At 42.3% G+C, this 27,011-nt stretch overlaps 1 protein-coding gene across 1 annotated transcript in view; it reads right to left on the reverse strand.

Moving 5' to 3' along the window:
- LOC106566015 (metabotropic glutamate receptor 4) overlaps positions 1-27,011 on the reverse strand; it is a 207,323-nt gene that overhangs the window by 95,629 nt on the left and 84,683 nt on the right. The window contains exon 2 of the mRNA XM_014133787.2: positions 15,595-15,811. Within this exon, the coding sequence (XP_013989262.1) occupies positions 15,595-15,811 (217 nt within the window). The remainder of the gene's footprint in view (positions 1-15,594; positions 15,812-27,011) is intronic.

A 27,011-nucleotide genomic window follows, 5' to 3' on the forward strand; every position in this document is an offset into this window, starting at 1 on the left:
AGGGAAATACGTATTTGACCCCTCTGCAAAACATGACTTAGTACTTGCTGGCAAAACCCTTGTTGGCAATCACAGAGGTCAGACGTTTCTTGTAGTTGGCCACCAGGTTTGCACACATTTCAGGAGTGATTTTGTCCCACTCCTCTTTGCAGATCTTCTCCAAGTCATTAAGGTTTCGAGGCTGACGTTTGGCAACTCGAACCTTCAGCTCCCTCCACAGATTTTCTATGGGATTAAGGTCTGGAGACTGGCTAGGCCACTCCAGGACCTTAATGTGCTTCTTCTTGAGCCACTCCTTTGTTGCCTTGGCCGTGTGTTTTGGGTCATTGTCATGCTGGAATACCCATCCACGACCCATTTTCAATGCCCTGGCTGAGGGAAGGATGTTCTCACCCAAGATTTGACGGTACATGGCCCCGTCCATCGTCCCTTTAATGCGGTGAAGTTGTCCTGTCCCCTTAGCAGAAAAACACCCCCAAAGCATAATGTTTCCACTTCCATGTTTGATGGTGGAGATGGTGTTCTTGGGGTCATAGTCAGCATTCCTCCTCCTCCAAACGCGAGTTGAGTTGATGCTAAAGAGCTCCATTTTGGTCTCATCTGACCACAACACTTTCATCCAGTTGTCCTCTGAATCATTCAGATGTTCATTGGCAAACTTCAGGCGGGCATGTATATGTATTTTGAGCAGGGGGACCTTGTGGGCGCTGCAGGATTTCAGTCCTTCACGGTGTAGTGTGTTACCAATTGTTTTCTTGGTGACTATGGTCCCAGCTGCCTTGAGATCATTGACAAGATCCTCCATTGTAGTTCTGGGCTGATTCATCACCGTTCCCATGATCATTGCAACTCCACGAGGTGAGATCTTGCATGGAGCCCCAGGCCGAGCGATATTGACAGTTCTTTTGTGTTTCTTCCATTTGTGAATAATCTACCAAATGTTGTCACCTTCTCACCAAGCTGCTTGGCGATGGTCTTGTAGCCCATTCCAGCCTTGTGTAGGTCTACAATCTTGTCCCTGACATCCTTGGAGAGCTCTTTGGTCTTGGCCATGGTGGAGAGTTTGGAATCTGATTGATTGATTGCTTCTGTGGACAGGCGTCTTTTATACAGGTAACAAGCTGCGGTTAGGAGCACTCACTTTAAGAGTGTGCTCCTAATCTCAGCTCGTTACCTGTATAAAAGACACCTGGGAGCCAGAACTCTTTCTGATTGAGAGGGGGTCAAATACTTATATCCCTCATTAAAATGCAAATCAATTTATAAAATTTTTGACATGCGTTTTTCTGGATATTTTTGTTGTTATTCTGTCTCTCACTGTTCAAATAAACCTACCATTAAAATGATAGACTGATCATTTCTTTGTCAGTGGGCAAACGTACAAAATCAGCAGGGGATCAAATACTTTTCCCCCCCACTGTATTTAAAAATAATTAGGCTTTTCTTCCAGGTTCATCATTTTCACAATTGTTTGGAATTTGAGTGCAGGGTCCTTCCAATGAAGGTGAAAGTGGGAATCCTTAAAGACAGCTCTAAACTAAAGCTGTTTATTTCTCTACCCCTCATTCAATCAATCCTCACTGTTGAGCCCCGAGTTCAAACGTCAGCTCGACCTCATCAGCACTAATAGGCCAATCGCAATACTATTTGTATCTCAGTGTGCAACCTATTACCTTATGGAAATCTTATTCATGAAGCAGCATTAAATGTGACTGTTTTTTTTCTTCCGAATCCAGTTTCTGTAATTAAGGTTTGAGTGATTTCAGATAGCTGTGTTGGAAGATTGCTCATCCACCAAGTTGTTTTGTGGCACCAGGCTACAATCTATCCTATGTGTCACATGTGACAGCAGCCTGTCTACCACGTCTCCCTCTCGTCTCCTTGCTGGCTCCCCCGTCTCCACCAGTCTCGCCGCTGCCCCCCCCCTCCCCAGCTGTCTCCCCCCCGTCTCCACCAGTCTCGCCACTGCCCCCCCCTCCCACGCTGTCTCCCCCGTCTCCCCCCGTCCCTCTTTCATGCTATTTCCAAATTGACCCTTCAAGGTCCTCATGCAGAAACAAAATTACATTTGTGCCCCATTACAAGAAGCCTGGGGATTTTGAAAATAGTTGGAAATGTCTGACAGTGGTGAACACTGCAGAATAATTATTATGTAAATTTGCCAAGCGGTCGGGTTCCCATTGTTGCGAGGGGCCAAGGACTCACATCAGGGTCTCTTAGTGAAGGTGTGAGCCATCTGCTTGTGACAATACCGCTCATGTTGATTCACTTCTCTCCAGATAGGCTACTGGGGACACTGACCATAATGGGTTTCAGGTGTTCAACCATAATGGGTTTCAGGTGTTCAACCATAATGGGTTTCAGGTGTTCAACCATAATGGGCTTCAGGTGTTCAACCATAATGGGCTTCAGGTGTTCAACCATAATGGGCTTCAGGTGCTCACATTAATTCCATTTGTGTTTTGCTGCACAATGAGGTCCTGATAGATATTTTAACTTGTTTTTCCTCCACTTAACAGGGGCTTTCATCCAGCCATACCTGATAAAGGGGAGATTGGGAATGTATGGTTATGGGTATGGCAGTAGTACTTATTTTTCGATTATAGACATTTTTGTGACGTATTTTTCATAATCCATTGAGGCCACTTGTTGCACCTGTCTCAGACCTTCAAAGCCCACTCACAATATAGTGGAGGTTTTGTCACACAGTGTGTGTGTGTGTGTGTGGAAGTAGATGCAGAATTTATCTTCACCCTGTAGGGATTATGCAGCAGGGTTAGGGTCAATCCCATTTCAATGTATTCCATTCAGGAGATGCATTGACATTCAATTCATGAATGGGAAAAAATGGCATTTATCTTCAAAAAGTTTTTTTTCAAAGCATGAATAGAATTTGAATTCCCTTCCTGTATTGACAGAACAGAATTGGAATGGAATTGATCCCAGACCTTGTTGTGTACTGTAGACAAAGGATCTGTGTTCCAAGGTAATGCATGGCTATTCTGTGGGAGGCTGTATCGTACTCCATCCCCTCCTATAGGGAAAGCAACAGAGGATGTGTATATGTCCTCTTTAACTTCTCAGCACTGAGAACATGTTGTTAATGTTGAATTACCATTTAAACAACCCAACTGAAACAAACTAGGTTATTGTAATGACTCAAACCAGTCCAATTTTTGGAGAAGTATTAACTATTAACGTTAGAACCTCTGGTAGTGTTCAGGCTGTATAGTAATTACATTTTCCACCAGTCAAGACCACTGTAAGAATTTCAATAACTTCACTTTCAAGCTAACTCGTGGCCTTCAATGGACATTATCTTTACATTTAGTTAATAGTATATTCTCAGATCAAATGTACAGTACTATTTCTGTAGTATTAGGGAATATTACAGAATATTATGTTAGTATTATAGAATATTACATCATTTACTAAATGACACAAAAGATACAGACATCCTTTAAGTATTACAGTTACTTCATGTAAAAAAAAGTTTAATAATAATACAAATAATATCTGAATTGTCCTGCTTGATTAACGATATGAAGACATTCGAAGTCGATTAGTGTACGCTCTAAATCTGATCCCGTTTACAAAAGTGCTCTAAATTTGTTCTAATGAGAAGCAGTTGGAACCGTAGAATTGTAATCCAGATTAGCTGCATGAGTTGATCAATTTCCATAATCTTCTGATTCTGTTTCACAAAAACCCTTTCCTTTCTTAATGAGTTATTATTGCAATGGAAAACATTTAGTCACTTCCACCTACAAACCACCCACCCACAAAGACGTGCGCATGCATCCATACTGTACAAACACACACAGACGCACACACACGCTCTACTCCAATTCTTGTTTCCATTCTCATTGTCTCAGTGGCCAGGATGTTTCAGAGTCGTATCACCATTCTATGTATGGATTGTCCAGTTATCTCATACATTTTCAAGCCTTTAATATGTTTCATTTTCTGCTCTTCCCCTCCAAATTGATTGCCTCTCCTGTTGGTAAATGCAATTTGGTAACCACAAATCGAATCAAAACTGCATTCCTGGGCACACGATGGAGCAGCCGAGTGACTGGGTGCCCACTTAATGTTGATCTCTCCCACAGCCAGCCAGACTACCAACCAGCCACAGGCTATTTTCATCTCTTAATTTTCCCAAAAATGATAGTCATATATTAGCTGATGTTGACGCTAACCTTATCTATAGTAATTCACAACCTCTTTTGTGGCCGATTTGTGCAGCCTCCTCACAGTACTTCAGGATTCATTTACCATTCTTTCTTCACCCAAACTTTCTCTGAGGCTTTCCCCATGTAGAACAACAAACTGTTACTTTACTGTTCTATTGCTGTTGATTTAATCAGTCATTCCAAATCTACAGTACCAGTCAAAAGTTTGGACACACCTACTCATTCAAGGGTATTTCTTAATTTTTACAATTTTCTACATTGAATAATAATAGTGAAGACATCAAAACTATGAAATGACACATATGTAATCATGTATTAACATAAAAATTGTTAAACAAACCAAAATATATTTTATATTTCAGATTATCCAAAGTAGTCACACCTTGCTTTGACAACTTTGCACACTCTTGGCATTCTCTCAACCAGCTTCATGAGGAATGCTTTTCCAACAGTCTTAAAGTAGTTCCCACATATGCTGTGCACATGTTGGCTGCTTTTCCTACACTTTGCGGTCCAACTCATCCCAAACCATCTCAATTGGGTTGAGGTCGAGTGATTGCGGAGGTCAGGTTATCTGATGCAGCAATCCATCACTCTCCTCCAAATAGCCCTTACACAGCCTGGAGGTGTGTTGGTTCATTGTCCTGTAAAAAAAACAAATGATAGTAAATCAGATGGGATGGCATTTCGCTGCAGAATGCTGTTGTAGCCATGCCGGTTAAGTGTGCCTTGAATTCTAAATAAATCAGTGACAGTGACACCAGCACAGCACCCCATCACAACTCCTCCTCCATGCTTCACGGTGGGAACCACACATGTGCAGATCATCCGTTCGCCTGCGTCTCACAAAGAAATGGCAGTTGGAACCCAAAATCTCAAATTTGGACTCATCAGACCAAAAGACAGATTTCCACAGGTCAAATGTCCATTGCTTGTGTTTCTTGGCCCAAGCAAGTATCTTCTTCTTATTGGTGTCCTTTAGTAGTGGTTTCTTTGCAGCAATTTGACCACGAAGGCCTAATTTACGCAGTCTGCTCTGAACAGTTAATGTTGAGATGTGTCTGTTACTTGAACTCTGTGAAGCATTTATTTGGGCTGCAATCTGAGGTGCAGTTAACTCTAATGAACTTATCCTCTGCAGCAGAGGTATCTCTGGGTCTTACTTTCCTGTGGCAGCCCTCATGAGAGCCAGTTTCATCAAAGCACTTGAATGTTTTTTGCGACTGCACTTGAAGAAACTTACAAAGTTCTTGACATTTTCCAGATTGACTTACCTTCATGTCATGATGGACTGTTGTTTCTCTTAGCTTATTTGAGCTTTTCTTGCCATAATATGGACTTGGTCATTTTACAAAATAGGGCTGTCTTCTGTATACCACCCCTACATTGTCACAACACAACTGATTGGCTCAAATGCATTAAGAAGGATAGAAATTCCACAAACTAACTTTTAACAAGGCACACCTGTTAATTGTTAAAAAACTGTTAAATGCATTCCAGGTGACAACCTCATGAAGCTGGTTGAGAGAATACCAAGAGTTTGCAAAGCTGTCATCAAGGCAAAGGGTGGCTACTTTGAACAATCTCAAATATATTTTGATTTTTTTAAACTTTTTTGGTTACTACATGATTCCATATGTGTTATTTCATAGTTTTGGTGTCTTGACTATTATTCTACAATTTAGAAAATAGTAAAAATAAAGAAAAATCCTGGAATGAGTAGGTGTGTCCGAACATTTGACTTGTACTGTCACGTCCTGGCCAGTATAAGGGTTAATCGGTATTGTAGTTTGGTCAGGACGTGGCAGAGGGTATTTGTTTTATGTGGTTCGGGGTGGTGTTTTGGAAAAAGGGTGTTTGATTTAGTATTTCCGGGTTTTTGGGTTATGATCTTTGTTTACGGATTTCTATGTTTATCTAGTTAGTTGTATGTCTATGTTTGGTTAATTGGGGTGGACTTCCAATTGAAGGCAGCTGTGTGGTGTTGCCTTTGATTGGAAGTCCTGTATTAGTTGGGTGTGTTTGTTTGTTTAATTGTGGGAGATTGTTCTGTGTTTAGCCTTGTGCCTTGCCAGACTGTCGGTATATCGTTCGTTCGCTTGTGTTGTTATTTTTGTACGTTCATTTCGGGAAGTTAATAAATGTTGAAAATGAACAAACACAGTCCTGCTGCATTTTGGTCCTCGTTCACCGACGATAACCGTGACAGAATCTCCCACCAAACCAGGACCAAGCAGCAGAGGAAGGAGCAGTGGGATTTTGAGTTGGACTATGGTGAGAGATGGACTTGGGAGGAAATCTTGAAGGGAGAAGGCTCCTACACTTGGGAGGAAATCCAAGCAGGAAAAGATCGCCTTCCATGGGGACAGGTGGTAAGAGAGAGAGAGGAAAGGCGAAAGGCTGGTATGGACCGGGAACGTTTCCGAGGAACACGACTGGCGTTGAAGCACGAGAGGCACCCCCAAGAATTTTTTTTGGGGGTCACACGGGTAGTTTGGCTAGGCATAGGAAGAGCCGGAAGCCAGCTACCCGTGGTTATATGGAGGAGCGTATGAGGTGGAGAGCGCCATGTTTCGCTGAGGAGCGCACTATCTCACCCATATGCACGCACAGTCCGGTGCGTGTTATTCCAGCCCCTCGCAGGTGCCGTGCTAGAGCGGGCATCCAGCCTGGTAGGAGGATGCCTGCGCAGCGCATCTGGTCGCCGGTACGCCTCCGAGGACCAGGCTACCCAACTCCTGCTCTACGCACGGCTACCATCAGGCCCCTGCACAGCCCAGTCTGCCCTGTACAAGCACCCCGCTCATACAGGGCTACTAGTTTCATCCAGCCAAGACGGGTTGTGCAGGAGGTAAGATCAAGACCGACTGTGCACCTCCATAGCCCTGGGTTTCCAGCTCCTGTCTCTCGTGCGGACCCGGAAGTGCGTCAACCCAGTCCGACTCGTCCTGTCCCCGCTCCCCGCACTAGCCTGGAGGTGCGTGTTCTCAATCTGGTACGCCCAGTACCAGCACCACGCACCAGGCTTCAAGTGCGTAAACCCAGCCTCGCCAGTCAACAGTCACCAGTCAACAGTCACCAGAGCTGCCCGCCAGTCAACAGTCGCCGGAGCTGCCCGCCAGTCAACAGTCGCCTGAGCTGCCCGCCAGTCAACAGTCGCCGGAGCTGCCCGCCAGTCAACAGTCGCCGGAGCTGCCCGCCAGTCAACAGTCGCCGGAGCTGCCCGCCAGTCAACAGTCGCCGGAGCTGCCCGCCAGTCAACAGTCGCCGGAGCTGCCCGCCAGTCAACAGTCGCCGGAGCTGCCCGCCAGCCCTGAACTGCCGGAGCGGCCCGCCAGCCCTGAACTGCCGGAGCGGCCCGACTGCCCTGAACTGCCGGAGCGGCCCGACTGCCCTGAACTGCCGGAGCGGCCCGACTGCCCTGAACTGCCGGAGCGGCCCGCCAGCCCTGAACTGCCGGAGCGGCCCGCCAGCCCTGAACTGCCGGAGCGGCCCGACTGCCCTGAACTGCCGGAGCGGCCCGACTGCCCTGAACTGCCGGAGCGGCCCGACTGCCCTGAACTGCCGGAGCGGCCCGACTGCCCTGAACTGCCCCGAGCTGCCAGACTGCCCTGAACTGCCCCGAGCTGCCAGACTGCCCCGACCGCCCCGAGCTGCCAGACCGCCCCGAGCTGCCAGACCGCCCCGAGCTGCCAGACTGCCCTACAGCCAGGAACGGCCAGAACCGGAGCCACCTCCAGAGATAGGTGGGTTGGGGAGGGGGGGTGTAGCACAGTGCCGTCGTTGACGGCAGCCACCCTCCCTTCCCTCCCTTTAGTAGGAGGGAATTTTTCTTTTGGTGTTGTTTGGGGTTATTTTTGTTTATTTTTGTTAAGGTGCTTCCGGGGTTAGCACCTTTAAGGGGGGGGGTACTGTCACATCCTGGCCAGTTTAAGGGTTAATTGGTATTGTAGTTTGGTCAGGACGTGGCAGAGGGTATTTGTTTTATGTGGTTCGGGGTGGTGTTTTGGAAAAAGGGTGTTTGATTTAGTGTTTTTGGGTTATGATCTTTGTTTAAGTATTTCTATGTTTATCTAGTTAGTTGTATGTCTATGTTTGGTTAATTGGGGTGGACTTCCAATTGAAGGCAGCTGTGTGGTGTTGCCTTTGATTGGAAGTCCTATATTAGTTGGGTGTGTTTGTTTGTTTAATTGTGGGAGATTGTTCTGTGTTTAGCCTTGTGCCTTGCCAGACTGTCGGTATATCGTTCGTTCGCTTGTGTTGTTATTTTTGTACGTTCATTTCGGGAAGTTAATAAATGTTCAAAATGAACAAACACAGTCCTGCTGCATTTTGGTCCTCCTTCACCGACGATAACCGTGACATGTATTGTACATCTACAAACATTAATGAGTTATACTAATGTCAGTATCAGGGTTGGGGTAAATGTATTTTAAATTCCAGTCAATTCAGAACTCAAACCAAACTCAAAATTATTCTCATTGAAAAGCATTAAAGATAATTGGAATTGAGTCTGCTTTCTCAATTGACTGGAAATTAAATTGAATTGACCCCAACACTGGTAAGTTTAGTCAAAACGGAGTACAAAACAATCACACTTGTCCAGCTACTTGGCTTCTACTGTGCCTCTACCAGCATGTCATAATCTCTCAAGACACAGTCATTCACATTCATACAGATGCCGGAGAGGCACAGTCATTCACTGTGTCATAGAGATGCCTGAGAGGCACGGTCATTCACTGTGTCATCGAGATGCCTGAGAGAAACAGTCAGGGTGGCGGTTCCGTCCGTCTGGCCCAATTTAAGAACAGGCATGTAATTGTCTAAATGAATTACAACAGGACACATCTGGAGGGTTAGGCAGACAATACTGTAATGTCTGACCGTAAATGAAGACATAAATGACCATAGCATCGGGTTTTTATTTTTTATTTAACCTTTATTTAACTAGGGTGAATGGTTGCGAGTAAAAGGTAATATGGAACATCTGCTGCTATCTGTTGTATGGATTTATAGTGGGTTGGGTTACAGACTGCCTTGATAGTTAGAAACATCAGAATCTGCAGCTATTTGTTTTATGGATTTATGGTGGATTAGGTTACAGAATGCCTCGATAGTTAGCTGCAGACTCTGTTTCTATCTGTTGTTTGGATTTATGGTGGATTAGATTACAGAATGCCTCGTTGGGTGATTTGTCTTCTAGGGAGATATGAGGTGTCCAGTTTATATGATTTTCTTTTATCATATTCATTGTTTACTGATTGTCATTCAATGGGCAGTTCTGGGTAAATTTGATGTGAATACAATCCCTACAGTATAATAAAAAATCCCCATATTGACCTCTATCAAAGTTTCAGTTGCTTATTAATGTTTCTATATACATTCTGAAAATGTTCTGAAGAACCCTGGGCACAACGTTTGATTCTGCACACAGGGAAGCTATTTAGGCCCCTTGCTTTTTTCAATTTTACTAACGACATGCCACTGACTTTGAGTAAAGCCAGAGTTTCTACTGTATGTATGCGGATGACTCAATGCTATACACGTCAACTACTACAGCGACTGAAATTACTGCAACACTCAACAAAGAGCTGCAGTTAGTTTCAGAGTGGGTGACAAGGAATAAGATAGCCCTAAATATTTCTAAAACTAAAAGCATTGTATTTGGAACAAAACACTCACTAAACCCTAAACCTCAACTAAATCTTGTAATAAATAATGTGGAAATTGAGCAAGTTGAGATGACTAAACTGCTTGGAATAACACCAGATTGTTAACTGTCATGGTCAAAGCATATTGACGCAGTAGTAGCTAAGATGGGGAGAAGTCTGTCTATAATAAAGCAATGCTCTGCCTTAACAACACTATCAACAAGGCAGGTCCTACAGGCCCTAGTTTTGTTGACTACTGTTCAGTCATGTGGTCAGGTGCCAAAAAAAATGACTTAGGAAAATTGCAATTGGCTCAGAACAGGGCAGCATGGCTGGCCCTTGGATGTACACAGAGAGCTAATATTAATAATATGCATGTCATTCTCTTCTGGCTGAAAGTGGAGGAGAGATTGACTTCATCGCTACTTTTATTTATGAGAGGTATTGACATGTTGAATGCAGCGAGCTGTCTGTCTAAACTACTGGCACACAGCTCGGACACCCATGCATACCCCACAAGACATGCCACAAGAGGTCTCTTCACAGTCCCCAAGTCCAGAACAGACTATGGGAGGCACACAGAACTACATAGAACCATGACTACATGGAACTCTATTCCACATCAAGTAACTGACGCAAGCAGTAAAATTAGATTTAAAAAAAACTGATAAAAAAACACCTTATGGAACAGCAGGGACTGTGAAGAAACACAAACATTAGCACAGACACATGCATACACACACACACACACACACACACACACATACGATAACATACGCACTATACATACACATGGATTTAGTACTGTAGATATTGGGTAGTGGTGGAGTAGGGACCTGTAGGGCACACAGTGTGTTGTGAAATCTGTGAATGTATTGTACTGTTTTAAAACTGTATAAACTGCCTTAATTTTGCTGGACCCCAGGAAGAGTAGCTGCTGCTTTGGCAGCAGCTAATGGGGATCCATAGTAAATACAAATACACACGCAGACAGTGACTCCGTCAGGAGAGTTTCTCATGTTGATGTCAGACAACCTAATGGCTAGCTGGAATCTCGTTAGGGTCTTTATTGACATTGTGTTTCATTAACTTGATAGATGACATCTCTTAAGGCATGGTTCCACAGTAGTCAACAGCTCTGCGCCAAAGAGAGTGTCTAGTCTGCGGTCAAAGATGGCTCTCAACAGGTTTGGCCCTAATAGCGTACAGTTTACTACCACTGCCATGCCCTGCCTGTGTCACAACATGTCTGCATTCTACACATTTATTATATAATAAAAGCCTCTTAACAGCACCCCTCGATGACCCCGGCACATGCGGGTGCGCACGCGCACACACACACACACACACACACACACACACACACACACACACACACACACACACACACACACACACACACACACACACACACACACACACACACACACAGTGTTCTGCTCACTCTCTTGGCACATGATCCAGGTCAGGTCCATATGGGAAGTGTATTAGAAGAACCTCTGACTGACCTTTATAAAGGTTCATACTTAGTTGAAAAGAAAGACTTTGTTCATAGTGAGAGGTATCTAAAATGTATCATCTATAGCTTCTATGAAATAATTATCCTGTAATGTATATGATCAGAAAGGTCTGCCAAAAGCCCCATCTACATTGGGATTAGTTACTATAGCAAAAGATTATCATCCATATCCCTGCCCCCAACTCCAGGGATACCTCTAATCATTGCGCCTGTCCTCATACAACGTTTTCCCAACAGCATGTGATGGCTACTACACATAAAGGGACATAATAGTCTGGTTAACAGCCCTTGCAGTGCACAAAATTGCAAAGATCACTTCAAAAAGAAGGGATGACACTTAATCCAAAACAAGTTTGGAATACTTAATCTCTCAGTTGCATCGCAGGAATCACAAATACTGTGTCCATTTCAATCTCCATGGATTATTACAGCCTTGTCGTGGACATCATAAAAATAGGTTTTCATATACATTCCACTACACGTAGTCGGCAGTCATTTCGCAACATCTCAGTGAATTTTAGCACTGTCAAAATGACACCCACATCCAGACTGTACCTGATTGTTGGGTTGGGTGATTTAAAGTTTAGTCAAGGGGATGAGAGTGATAGTAGGGTAAATTGATGATGGGTACCTAAGGCCAAGTCTGTCTCAGTCCACCACTGCCTGCCCAGCCAAGTGCAAGCCAGGGACAGGGACAGTCAGGGACATGACTAGGCCACCCCAAGGTCTCCTACATTTAATTTCCGTTCTGCTTAGTCAACCAAGTACAGAGACACAATCCTTGGAGGAACTGGGAGAGACTGACGGATTGGTGCGGAGGGGGAGAGAGGGAGACTGGAGGAGAGGAGAAGTGAGGAGGGAGAGAGACTGGAGGTGAGGAGGGAGACCGAGAGAGAGACTGGAGGTGAGAAGTGGTGGGGCGGGAGAGAGAGAGAGAGAGAGAGAGAGAGAGAGAGAGATTGGAGGAGAGGAGTAGTAAGGAGGAGGCAGAGAGAGACTGGAGGAGAGGACTTGTGAGGAGAGAGAGAGGGACTGGAGGCGAGGACTGGTGAGGAGAGAGAGAGGGACTGGAGGAGAGGAGTAGTGAGGAGGGAGTGCGAGAGAGAGAGAGAGAGAGACTGGAGGAGAGGAGTAATGAGGAGAGAGAGAGAGATAGGGCTCTTAAGTTGACTAATGGCAGTCACTTTTCACACGCGCTTCTTTTTATTGTTTTTATTGTAGTCATAAAAATGGTTTTGTGTCTAGCTTTTAATGTGTCATCTGTGTTACTATAGATGAATACATCCCTATTTGTTTCTGTGGATGTTGAGCAGAACAATGTCTACACCATTATACTGGATACTGCCAACCAAGCCAGCTTGTATGAACAACATTTTAGGCTTGATTGACAGAGATAAATGTCCAAGGGATTCCAACACAAAACTTAATCAACCTTTTTTGCTCAATAGTCATGACACATTCCTATAATTTCAGAGCAATTCTTCGCACAGAGAACAGCATTGCACAGGTGTGACAGCTAGCCATAGTGAAAGGTACTGTTGCTATAAAATCTTTCGGGAATATGCTAAACCTACAGTATGTAAAACCCATTAGGCTACCTTATTGACACATTACGTAAAGCTTCTTCTTTGGGTTCTATAAAAGCACTTTGTATATGCAATGTATTATAATGATAATATAATAACATAATATACCTGTAATTCATTAGCATAATGTAGGCTACCTTATACTCAATCACATACTGTATCTGCAGTTGGTTAAACACCTGGTTTGGGAGTAGTGAAATGCCTGTGTTAGGACACACCAATTTATCTTATAGCCTGCTCCCTTGTTCGCACTCCTCAAATTAAACCTAGTTTATTGATTCTGACTCCTTCTGTTTCTAATTCTTGAGGGGACTACGTTTCTCTACAACACTATCCCACAGAGATATCCAGATGATCTCTGTTTTCTGTGTTAATGAACTGTAGGGAAACAATAAAGCTTGTAGAACTTACAGAGCTTGTACTGTGGCAGTTGAAAGTTGAATATAAAATGTCGTACCTCGACAAGTGTTGTTGCTGTGCACAAGTGACAAAATGCTAATTTAATATTCAACTTACTGACAGTTAGCTTTTGTAAACAGGTGGCTATGTGCAATGCTGTCAGAGTTGTTTGTTACCGCCTACTTGAATGCAGAAATACACCCACATGTCTAGGAAAAGGCCTATAGAGAGCTTTTATGTTTCGGGTTTTGATAAGTGGAGTTTGACGATCGAGTTGGTAAGAAACTATTGGCAGATTGTGTAATGCATTGCCAAGTTTGTCAACAAGCACACCCCTAAATCAGAATTCCTTGACAACTGTAAGGAAAGAACAATGGCCAAATGTAAAGTAGGTGTAGGCCCTATTTAATTCATAGTGTCGCCTATTTCTGACTCATCATAGAGTGAGGTTGGTGTGATTGACTTCAACACTTAACCTCAACACTCGCTTAGTGCTTTTGAGACTGATGTGATTGATTTCAACACTTAACCTCAACATTCTTACATGCTGGCCACACCAAAATAAATACATTTAAATATACATGTTATTCAATTATTGCTCCCACACCGCTCGCACGCGCCAACGAGCATCTGTGTTGCCAAGGGCTAAAATAGAAGTCAGTTCTATTTGTGACGCTGATCGCGGTGCAAGTCCTGCCTCTCCCATCTCCTCATTGGTTTATATAGAAGTAGCTACCCATATGCCATCTCCTCATTGGTTATACCCACGTGGGTGATTGAAAGATGAACTGAGTTTGGTCAGTTGTCATGGTAACTATGAGATGCCAATCACCATATAAAGTCCAAAGAAGAAAAAGCCTGGAAGGAGGAGAGATGACTAGAAACGATTCAGTTGACCGTTTTATGTGTGGATTAATTGTCGGAGTAGAGGAACTTGTGCATTTCAGGTAAAATAACAACTCACCGTTTATATCCCAGGACAAATTAGCTAGCAACAGCAAGCTAGCTAGCTAAATTTCCATAAATGTTTAATGCTTTTCAACCTGTCCCCAAATTAATATAATTGGTTCAGAGTTTGTTTTGATATTTTAACCTGCATGTCGTGATCGCGTTTGGTGTAGGGGGCCAAAATCAATTTGCGCCCGATGGTGCACGTGTGTTGTCAACACTCTCTTAGTGTTTTGAGGCTGATGTGGTTTACTTCAAAACTTAACCTCAACACTCTCTTAGTGCTTTTGCAGTCGCATGTTGATAAAAAGAACAGAATAAATCAGGCAGTTATATAGGATCAAGGTGAAAGGGCACTTGACACCTAAGCTCCTCTAAAAAGAAAAAGAAAAGTGAACCAGGTGCTCACTTTCAGAATGTCGGAGTACAAGGAAGGGGTTCTCTAGATACTGAATAGCCTTAATCTACTAATTAATACACACACACCAACTTCTGGCCTTATTTTAGTCATGATGCATTCAAAACACCCTCGAGGCTATATGTGGACCATCAGTTATTACAGACTTACAGTATTTATTTCTATATTGTGAAACCACATTCATACTATGCAACAGACTTATCTCTCTGGACAATTTGATTGTGCACTTGATATTCAGCAAATCCCCCGGTAGCCAAAGATATACGTACCATATCACACATCAAGAGTTGAATTCAATTAAATACTTATATTTCCAACCAACCATGGGGAATTGAAACGCAAAAGGAAGTTGAAATGTAAAAGTAAGCCATGATGCATATCTCAAGTTTGGATTGAAGTTATATTTTCCATATGTCAATTTAGTATTCCACTCACATTCAATGGTTTGTGATAAGTGCGTGTGGTTCTATGGTGTAATGGTTAGCACTCAGGACTCTGAATCCTGCGATCTGAGTTCAAACCTTGATACAACCTAGGGTAGCCAGGTAGCCTAGTGGCTAGCGCATTGGACTGGTAATCAAAAGGTTGCTGGATCAAATCCCCAAGATGAAGAGAAGGCTGTCATTGTAAATAAGAATTTGTTCTTAACTGACTTGCCTAGTGAAATAAAGGTAATAAATAAATATCCTTGTATGTATTGGTGCAGATTGTTGTTTTGGGTAAGATGTGTACAGCATATAGACTCTTACATTCAGAAGACAAACCCAAGGAAAATAGGTCACCTCGACCACTAGGGGCCATCTTCTATTGCGTCATCTTCAGTTCATATGGCAAGAGGAATGATGAATGAACAGAACAAAAGCACAGAGAACCCACTAACCATCCTCTCGAGACTTCTGTATGAAGGCATCCACGCCACTCTCTCCGTAGTTGCCCTCTGACGCCACGGTGGAGACGTAGTTCCAGCGCATGGCCTTGACGATGTCCACCATGGCCTGGGCCTGGTAGGTGTCTGGGGGCACCACGCGCGAGAAGAAGTCATAACGTGTGTTGTCGCTCAGCTCCGGGGCCGTGGAGGCGTAACTCACCTGGGGGATCTAAGGAGAGAGAGAAGAAGGGATGAGTTAACATGGAGAAGAATTTGGAGGAGACGGGGGAGGGTGGGTGGGTGGATGAGTGGGGAACAGCAAACAGTCAGTCTCAGGGGGACAGGAATGGTGATGGATCAGTTGGTAGAGCATGGTGTGTGCAATGCCAGCATTGTGGGTTCGATTCACACAGGGGACCAGTATGAGGAAGTAAGAAAATGTATGCTCTCGTTGCTGTAGAAAGGAGTGTCTGCTAAATGACAAATTTACAACTTGAAGAAGTATTTTCCTGGCTGTGTTGTAGTGGGTGATAGGACTAACTGTTCTGTTTTAGTGGGGAACCATGATTTTAATGCAACAGCTTTCTCTCTCCACCACAGCTAGGTGGTTCATTATCATTGGGCAGCAAGCTCAGAGGCACACACAATCTCTGGAAACACTCAATATTACATCTGACCCAATGCCATCCTGCTGCCAAGTTAGCACCCACCACAGATCCATGCCAAAACAAATATCTGGGCTGGCAGTGGATTGACACAGACTCAGGATTGTGGCTCCCTATCCATTGGCACCACATCCTCTCCAGACCCTTGTCATGTTTTACCAATGTTCAGTGTAAAACTTTAGAAGACGGTTTACCTTTGATAGTTCAGTGGCCTTGTCGTTAGTGTGTTGTCCCTGAGAATGGAAGGTTGGGGATTCGATCCCTGGTTTATTCATACCAAAGACTCTAAAAAAAGGGGTGTACTTGTCCTCACGCTTGAGGACCAGGAGATGGGCCATTGTGGCTCAGACAAGGCTACTTACAGATGTAGGATCTTCATTTTGACCAGTTTCTCAAAGCAGGAAAATAATTAATTATAATTACAGATGCTTTGTAGGGGTTTATACATTTTTAGTTATGACAAAACAAGTCTGACATTTTAAAGTGGACTTTTCATTTCAATCATGTTTTTACACAAATTTCCCTACCACTATTTTTAAAAGCAATGAAACAATTTAGTATTACACCAGTTCATCCATTTAAATCCTAAAACCACTCTACATTTGCAGTCTCGCCATTTGAAATAGGACAAATATAGCACCCACCAAATAATAATAATAATTAGTTTCTCAGACAACACTTAGCTGTAATTTACCGGTAGCCATGGTCCTGGTTATTATTACGTTTTTTACTTTTCTAAAATTTCTCTATTTTATTTCTCTCTGCATTGTTGGGTAGGGCCATTAAGTAAGCATTTCACTGTTTGTCTACACCTGTTGTTTACAAAGCATGTGATTAATACAATTTGATTTGATTTGGTCAGTAGCTTTTACTGTTGTTTATTTACTTTGAGCTGAGGCTAAGAGACAGTATGTAGCCTACGTTTTATTTTATTTATCTATTTTTATTGAACCCTTATTTTACCAGGTAAGTTGACTGAGAACACATTGTCATTTATAGCAATGACCGTGCTTCAGTTGTTAGGGAGCAGCGTAGCCTACTCCATTCAGCTGTCGTGTCTTTGGCATCATTAAAGTGAAAACTTATTTTATCAAATCAATTCTCTGTAATTATTATTACGTGATTAAGCTAATCATGTAAGTGTAATTAACTAGGAAGTCGGGGCACCAAGGAAAATCTTCAGATTACAAAGTTATAATTTTCCTAATATAACTCTTCAGATATTTTAATATCTGATCAATTAGTCTTCTAATTAATGAATCATTCTTTACCTCACGTTAGTCTCATTCCGAACGTCGTAAATCGTTGGTTATCTGCACAAACCCAGTCTTTACTATAAATCATCCATACATCAATTGTCTTAATCATTTATTTACTAACTAACTAAATAATCACAGAAATGCATAACAAACAAACAAAGTAGATATGGTACAAGGAAATGATAGGGGATGTGCCCTAGTGGGCTAAACCGACTGAGAAGGGACTGAGAAGGGCGCGAAAGACAAAAGACACTACACAGTTGATAATTATAATACTTGAAATGTCATACCTTTGCACATGAACGCTCACTCATTCGGGAATAATTGCAATCAATATATATATTTATGCTCAGTGTGTCGTCATGATATCTGTTGGAATCGTCCGTCTTTCTGTTGGAAAGGTCATCTGAACTTCTCTTTGTGTCCCTGGAGTTTTTGTCGTTAGAATGGTCACTTCAGAGTTCCATTCAGAAATGTTCTTATAGAATAGATGTTTCGGCGGTTGTCAGTCTTCGCACTCAATGGTACATAATTCCTAGCTGCAGACTAGTAATTAGTATAGAAGATTTGCTCTTATTCGGTCGGTATCGATAGTCTCAGAGTTTAACCACGTGGTATGGTTAAGAATTCAGCAACCATAACAACCTTAGCTTGTCCTGAGGTTTTTCTGGTCTCTACTCAAACCTTAGCTCCCTCAGCTGACCGAGGTAGGCATGGTCCGAAGATGATTTCTCCAGGTGGGGGTTTTATTCGGAACTGTGAAAAAGCTGTCCCATGACGCCAGATCGATGTCTGTGCTCATGGGGGCGGGCCAATTACTTAGTGAAACTTTAAACAGAAATACAATTCTCTCACATTAATGGTTTAAAATCACAGATGCAAGCCTCAGAATGGAGGCTCCTGTATAAACAGAGTTATGGTAATGTGGCTGTATTGTCTTTCCTGAGGCCACAATCATAAAACAAAAGGGACCGGTCGTAGGTGGATTCTCCACCGACCATTTTACACATTCTCCAAAACATGGATATTGTTCAGTTCTCAAATTCTGTGATGTAGAAGAAGTTCCTTTGTTCTACTGTGAAACTCTCTCTGACTCCCTCTCTGAGGAGAGAGTCTCTTCTAGGAATTTACGACCTGAGATAACAGAACCTGGGTGTAAGAGGGAGAGAGAGGGAAGGCACTCGCTATACCCAAAGAGGGCCACGTCATGACACAGCGTTACATGAAAATGCACAAATACATTTTAGCATTTCGATAACCCTTAAATTCTCTGCTCAGTTAAAGATGTCATTAGGTTGGGTAAAAAGCTACTGCATAACGCAGTAAAGAAAACACTTATATTTTACTATCTCTTTATTTGCCTGTTTGGTAGCATATGGTATAGTAGCTACAGTGCAGTAGGTCTATGGTGTTTGCTGTCCTATACCACAACCAGGCCTGTTTTAGTCCACTCAAGCCGTAGCTGGGTTTGAAAAGTATTCAAAGAGACAGGTTAGAGACCAGAGTCCCTGAAGGGCTCCAGCATGACCCACAAGATGCTTTGACCCTCAGTTCTATTTCCCTGATGTAGTAGTTGCCTTGCCATGAAGTCCATAATAAGGGACATGAGCAGCCTGCAGTACTGTGCTTAATGTGGGTAGACTCAGGAAATAGAGTTGATAGTTGAAACACTTCAATGCAACTGTAATAGTTAGCATCAATAAAGGCTCATTTCGAATTCACAAAAAAGGGAAAGGGGAATGTTTCACACTATATTTTTGAAGTTTGCCTTTATACAGTACATAATTGTATGAACAGATTCAGTCTTGATACATGGAAGTATTCTCAGCTCAATTTCACAGTATATGTAGTGTACAGAGTACTGTTCCAGGCCAAAGAACAGTGATGCCTTTTAAATGCTCTTAATGCTTTGTTGGTGAGTATAACCTCACATTAAGGGGGCGACTGCCTGTGATGTTGTTCTAGTTAAAGAAGATAATGAAACAGTTTTTCTTCCACAGATAGGAGGAACCAATGTCCTGATCGGCAGTATAGCCCTACTGTTTGTTACTTTGTCTTACTTAAATACAGTATATTAAAGAAAGAAAGCTGATGGTCACTAATTATACCAACTAAATTAGCTAAGAGTGATTTATATTCTAAGAAATCTCTCTCTAAGAAATCCAAATGCAGTATAATTGTCTATGGAGTATACCTACAAAATGAAGGCACAGCGGGTTTTAGTCCACTAAGTGCCTTCATGTTAATGAAATTGAGAATGCCTCGCAGGGACTGTGATGGGATACTATCAAGAATAGAGAGTATCAAATTACATCATTCTCACGGGGATATCTAATTTGAGATGCTCAAAACATTAAGTGTTCTAATTCGGACCCAAATAAGACAAGATGTGTCAGTATATAGGCCAAGTAGGTATTGAGTTTAAAGGGTCTTTGAACTTTGACCTTAGAGAGTTAATGATGTGTGGCAGTGTTAAGACTATGGCATCAATAAATCAATATTTCTCCTAAAGCTGTATCGCATGGATTTAGTTGGATAAATGTTTAATCATGGCATACAAATGTAATGGTAGCTAGTATAAAACTGGAAGCAGATTTTAAACGGTGACCATTGTGGAGTACCATTGTTAACTAGATATTCCTTTGGGTGCTATTCCTGTTAAAGTGTAGCCATCTGTATGTCTGTTATGTTGCTAGTATGCATATTATAATTGGATACTTGCGGTTAACAACTGTTTAAGCACAATTAACAAGTCAAGAACTTGAAATTCTCAGGCTTGCATTTTATCAAGCACTCTTTGGAATGTAAATGAAGTTGCGGGAAAGATCACAGCTAAAGCTGAAAGACATTGAGTGACTAAACCAGAAGGTGTTTTTTCAGCTTTTTTTATCAACCTGGCTAAGCACTGTAACATCACTTCACACACAAAGTGTCAAAGCAAACATATGCACAGCGGATACGTATTGTCTGCCAAGCTTTATAATTGCTGTGATTGTATGGTTACTAAAGAACGCTTCCAGAAATAGCAGGTCTCTGTAAGAAGAATTTCCGCCCTATTAATCTGTTACTGAAAACATGGCAATTCATTGGATCCTGGAGGAGACTTGCAAATTAAAAGCCATGCATCAATAACCAGTGTGAATTAAGTTATTTAAATAAATTGTATTCATCAAATGCTGTATGTGTTTGGCTGAGTGTTATCTTTTCTCATGCCTCCTGTTGTACTTCATGGGTCTGTTAGTTAGACAACTGTTCATGAGGCGGAAAAGAATGTGGCATGGGCGCTCAGATCCTCAAAAACGTCTACAGCTGTACCATTGAGAGCATCTTGACTGGCTGCATCACTGCTTGGTATGGCAACTGCAAGGCACCCGACCGCAAGGCACTACAGGGGGTGGTGAGTACGGCCCAGTACATCACTGGGGCCGAGCTCCCTACCATCCAGGACCTCTATACCAGGCGGTGTTAGAGGAAGGCACAATGGATTGTCAAAGACTCCAGCCACCCAAGTCATAGACAGTTCTCTCTGCTACTGTATCGCAAGCAGTACCACTGCACCAATTCTGGAACCAACCGAACCCTGAACAGCTTCTACCCCCAAGCAAGATTGCTAAACAAGACTGCTAAATAGCTAATCACCCAGACTACATATGTTGCAATAGTTTGTGTCGGTGCTAGGGTCAGTCTGTATATCTGGAGTATTTCTCCTGTCTTATCCGGTGTCCTGTGTGAATTTAATTATGCTCTCTCTAATTCTCTCTCCCTCTTTCTCTCTTTTTCTTTCTTTCTTTCTTTCTTTCTTTCTTTCTTTCTTTCTTTCTTTCTTTCTTTCTTTCTTTCTTTCTTTCTTTCTTTCTTTCTTTCTCTTGGAGGACCTGAGCGATAGGACCCTGCCTCAGAACTACCTGGCCAGATAATTCCTTGCTGTCCCCAGTCCACCTGGTCGTGGTGCTACTGCAATTTCAACTGTTCTACCTATGGAACCCTGACCTGTTCACTGGACGTGCTACCTTGTCCCAGACCTGCTGTTTTCAACTCTTTAGAGACAGCAAGAGTGGTAGAGATACTCTGAATGATCGGCTATGAAAAGCCAATTGACATTTACTCCTGAGGTGCTGACCTGTTGCACCCTCTACAACCACTGTGATTATTATTATTTGACCCTGCTGGTCATCTATGAACATTTGAACATCTTGGCCATGTTCTGTTATAATCTCCATCCGGCACAGCCAGAAGAAGAGGACTGGCCACCCCTCATAGCCTGGATCCTCTCCAGGTTTCTTCCTAGGTTCCGGCCTTTCTAGGGAGTTTTTCCTAGCTACCGTGCTTCTACACTTGCATTGCTTGCTGTTTGGGGTTTTAGGCTGGGTTTCTGTACAGCACTTTGTGACATCAGCTGATGTAAGAAGGGCTTTATAAATACATTTGATTGATTGACCCTTTTTTGGACTAACTCTCTTGCACTGATGCTATGCACACAGACTGGACTCTACCCACACAATCATACATACCTACACCCCAACACACACAAACACACACACACACACACCATGCACACACATGCATACTGACGCCGCACACACATGCATACTGATGCCACACACACACACACTGCTGCTACTGTCTTGTCTATCCTAGTCACTTTAGCTCAATTACCTTGTACCCCTGCACATCGACTCGGTACTGGTACTCCCTGTATATAGCCATGCTATTTTTACTCGTTATTGTGATTCGTTATTCACTGTGTGAATTTATTCCTTGTGTAAAAATTGTTTTATCTTTAACTCTGCATTCTTAGAAAAGGATTCATAAGTAAGCATTTCACTGTTACTCTACAGTGTTGAACCGTATCAAACAGATGAAACTGTTTGACTCCGTTCCATTGATTCCATTCCAGTCATTACAATGAGCCTGTCCTCCTATAGCTCCTCCCACCAGCCTCCTCTGGTCTACACTTGTTGTTAACAAAGCATGTGACAAATAAAATGTGATTTGATTTGATCAGCTGGGGTGAAACAATATAGCCAAACAGAGATATGCTCACTTTGTCAATTAGTGACTAATGAATCACTGCCAATAATAAACAGAATAACATTACTGTTGTTTAACACTACTGTTTACTAGCTGATACAAAGAGCAATTACCTTGCAAGGTCTCTCAATGTGCTTTGTTTTCATTTAATTAAACTCTGACTTTACAAGTCAATCTTGACACTTCATTAGAATTCATTGTCTCACAAGTGATTCTCGCTTTAATAATATGTATTACAGACTAAAGCCTGTCTTTGGGGAGAGGGCTGATGAATGAAGATCCACATGATACACCTCTCTGTTCCACCTGGACCTTCTCTGCAGTCTGGATATCAACCTGACGCCCCATTCTCAAATGTCTAATTTACAATTAAAATAATGCCCTATACCATCAAGACATTTAATGATAACATTTGTAAATGTCCTTAGATTAAATGAGATCCGAACAAGAGTCATCCGGACCTTAAGTAGACATGCCTTTGCACTTATAGCTAAGTGCAGCATCATTACAACACACTGACATTCTGATGCTTTCACATTTACCCATTGGCCTGGAAATCAACTTTCATCTTGCCCACAGTGGAGGTGAGGGTCAATCAATGACAATAATACAGTATATGTATTTTTGTAAATGAGACCAAAATCATGCATATGTTTGCATAAATGTATAAATATAGATCAGTGATGTAAACTTCGACTCTGACCGATTTGTATAATGTGTAATTGTGCTAGTGCTTATTCACAGTAGAAACTTTATCCTTGTGTGGCCCAGCCACATTATGATGTGGACCATGGAGGATGAGTAATATGACCTCAATAACCCCAAATCATTATTGGACCATCCTTTCAATATGCAACATGTCGAGCTCAAGGCGAACCATGCTAGAGAGAGTAGACAGAAGAGTACAGTGGACTATTTTGATATCCAGGTTTGAGAACAGATGACATCATCTTGACAGCAAGTTCATTATTGTCGTAATTTCTCAATCTAGCCACAAAGTACTTTATGGATGACTTAACTTCATTTTGCATCCACTGTCAAATTGCAGCTACATGTAGTCTACTGAGTAGTGGCGCTGCTTCGACTGACAAACACTTGTGCATAAAATGGGTCAGGTCAGCGAGTTGAGAGTTTTGCATCCTTCTTATCCTCTGTAGCTCAGCATTTCGCACAGCATTTTGCTTGCTTCGCCAGGATTGTGGGTTTGAATCCCGGGACCACTCATATCTTGTATTTTTTTATTACACCTTTATTTAACCAGGTAGGCTAGTTGAGAACAAGATCTCATTTACAACTGCGACCTGGCCAAGTTAAAGCAAAGCAGTGCGACACAAACAACAACACAGAGTTACACATGGAATAAACAAACATACAGTCAATAATACAATAGAAAAAGTCTATATACAATGTGTGCAAATGAGGTAGGATAAGGGAGGGAAGGTATAGTGGCAAAATAATTACAAATATATCAATTAAACACTGGAGTGATAGATGTGCAGAAAATGAGTGTGCAAGTAGAGATACTGGGGTGCAAAGGAGAAAAATAAATAACAGTATGGGGATGAGGTAGATGGATGGGCTATTTACAGATGAGCTATGTACAGGTGCAGTGATCTGTGAGCTGCTCTGACAGCTGGTGCTTAAAGCTAGTGAGGGAGTTATGAGTCTCCAACTTCAGTGATTTTTGCAGTTCGTTCCAGTCATTGGCAGCAGTGAACTGAAAGGAAAGGCGGCCGAATTAGGAATTGGCTTTGGGGGTGACCAGTGAAATATACCTGCTGGAGCGCGTGCTACGGGTGGGTGCTGCGATGGTGACCAGTGAGCTGAGATAAGGCGGGGCTTTACATAGCAAAGACTTATAGATGACCTGGAGCCAGTGGGTTTGGCGACAAATATGAAGCGAGGGCCAGCCAACGAGAGCATACAGTACAAAGGTGACAAAATGGATGGCACTGTGATAGGCTGCATCCAATTTGCTGAGTAGAGTGTTGGAGGCTATTTTGTAAATGACATCGCCAAGGTTAGTCAAGGATCGGTAGGATAGTCAGTTTTACGAGAGTATGTTTGGCAGCATGAGTGAAGGATGCTTTGTTGCGAAATAGGAAGCCGATTCTAGATGTAATTTTGGATTGGAGATGCTTAATGTGAGTCTGGAAGGAGATTTTACAGTCTAACCAGACACCTAGGTATTTGTAGTTGTCCACATATTCTAAGTCAGAACCATCCAGAGTAGCGATGCTGGACGGGCGGGCAGGTGTGGGCAGCGATCGGTTGAAGAGCATGCATTTAGTTTTACTTGCATTTAAGAGCAGTTGGAGGCCACGAAAGGAGAGTTGTATGGCATTGAAGCTCGTCTGGAGGTTAGTTAACACAGTGTCCAAAGAAGGGCCAGAAGTATACAGAATGGTGTCATCTGCGTAGAGGTGGATAACAGAATCACCAGCAGCAAGAGTGACATCATTGATGTATACAGAGAAAAGTGTCGGCCCGAGGATTGAACCCTGTGGCACCCCCATAGAGACTGCCAGAGGTCCAGACAACAGGCCCTCCGATTTGACACACTGAACTCTGTCTGAGAAGTAGTTGGTGAACCAGGCGAGGCAGTCATTTGAGAAACCAAGGCTGTTGAGTCTGCCGATAAGAATGTGGTGATTGACAGAGTCGAAAGCCTTGGCCAGATCGAGAAATACAGCTGCATCAACCAGCTGCATCGACTATGTGAAAAGTATGCATGCATTACTAAGTCGCTTTGAATAGAAGTGTCTGCTAAATGGCATACGTTATTCTGTACACAAATCTGAATCTGTGTGCTGGGGGCCCTCTAACCCTGGCCTCTACTGGAGAGAAAAAGATAGTGGCAGGTGAATTTCAGTTATCTAGTGACATGAAAGATTCTTATTAACAAATTTTTACTGAATATTTAAATCAATTCGAAGAATATGGATGATAATTAACATATGTCATAATAGATGGACGATGATTGGTTACCCTCTTCCAGTGAATCATCACTGTTTTGAATATTTGAATCAGATTGTTATTCCCCACTAAATTCATAACAATGATGGGGAATTTGATAAATAAAATAAAACAGGAAGTAGAAAGCCTCTTTCAGGCTAATTAACTGTAATAAGAGAAAATCAAGGTCTTTGGTTTTATTTCTCCTCATGGGTCCAGGTCTCTGTCCTTGTTTCTACTCTGTCTCTATTACCTTCCTCCAAAACTGTAAACCCTTTCACAACTGATACCCTGCTGGCTGTTGCCAAGCAAAGCCTGCATTCGTAATTTTTTCACCAGAAAGAAAAAAATGTTTTTAGTATTCTAGCAGAGCAATGTAAAGTCTGCAGTTTTGTGCTCCAGTTTCGTGTGGATTTAATTTAGAATGCATAGCGTTTTGGCTGTATTTAAATATGTAGAGGTTACACTCTCTAGCCTACTTAGTACATATAGTACAGTGAGGCAACAACATACAGTAGTTACATTAAAACCAATTTTAGAAAGAAAAACATCCACGAACAATGGTGTTTTTATTTTATTATTGTTCTTTTTTCTTTCCATCATAGACTAGAGAAAGATTATAATAACTAATTTAACAGACCCATTGGGTTGTGGTAGCCTATAGCATTTAGCTGTGTCCAGAATTGTAAATGTTGATTTGAAAGTATAGATCCAAGGCACTGTGGGTATTTCATTCCATTGCAGTAAAATTATAAAATGTTGTCTCACCTTTAAGATCTGAAACAATTCGTTTTCTATCTAGTAAGTAGAGGTTATCTTAATTTGCAGCCAGATAGCACAATGAGTGCTGTGGGTAAACTCATTTTAGTGAACTGGCCTAGTTCTGTATCCAATGCTTCTCTTCAATTGTTATCAGCTGGTGTTAACACTAAGACGGGATGGAAGTTTCCCTTTGTTACTGTCAGGCTAAGTGGAGCAGCAAATGGCTGAGTCTGAAGAATAGGAAAACAAAGGCTGCATAATGAGAGAACAAAACAGATTGCGACCACTCAGAGAAGGCGCAAACACTAACCAAGTGGATCTGTGACAGAGACAAAGAGCTGTCTCCACACTTCACATCATGTGATGTAGCTAATATGATGGATTTAAATGACACCTTTTTTTAATTAGAAGTTCACAAACAAAACTCTTGTCACTTTGGCGCATCATTCAGATGTCACAGCACTGATGTATTGCCACTATAAAAGTATCAACATCAAATTGAGAACAGAATATAGAAGATTGAGATTTTGAACCGTTGCAGCAGTTGCCATAGCTCCAGTATAGTATACAAGTATTAATGTGAAATTAGAGATAGAATAAATATTTTGAGATTGAGTGTCAACAATTTCGATTGAGCCATTCATTGTGCCACTGTCTGGCCAATTTAAAACCCCTGTCCCAAGAGGCTGATAATACAGTCTCAAAACCGTGCATTAGACCTTTCATAATATTTCCATCTATCAAATTTAACCTTTAC

Source organism: Salmo salar, chromosome ssa12 (genome assembly GCF_905237065.1).
Source record: "Salmo salar chromosome ssa12, Ssal_v3.1, whole genome shotgun sequence".
Taxonomy (NCBI): domain Eukaryota; kingdom Metazoa; phylum Chordata; class Actinopteri; order Salmoniformes; family Salmonidae; genus Salmo; species Salmo salar.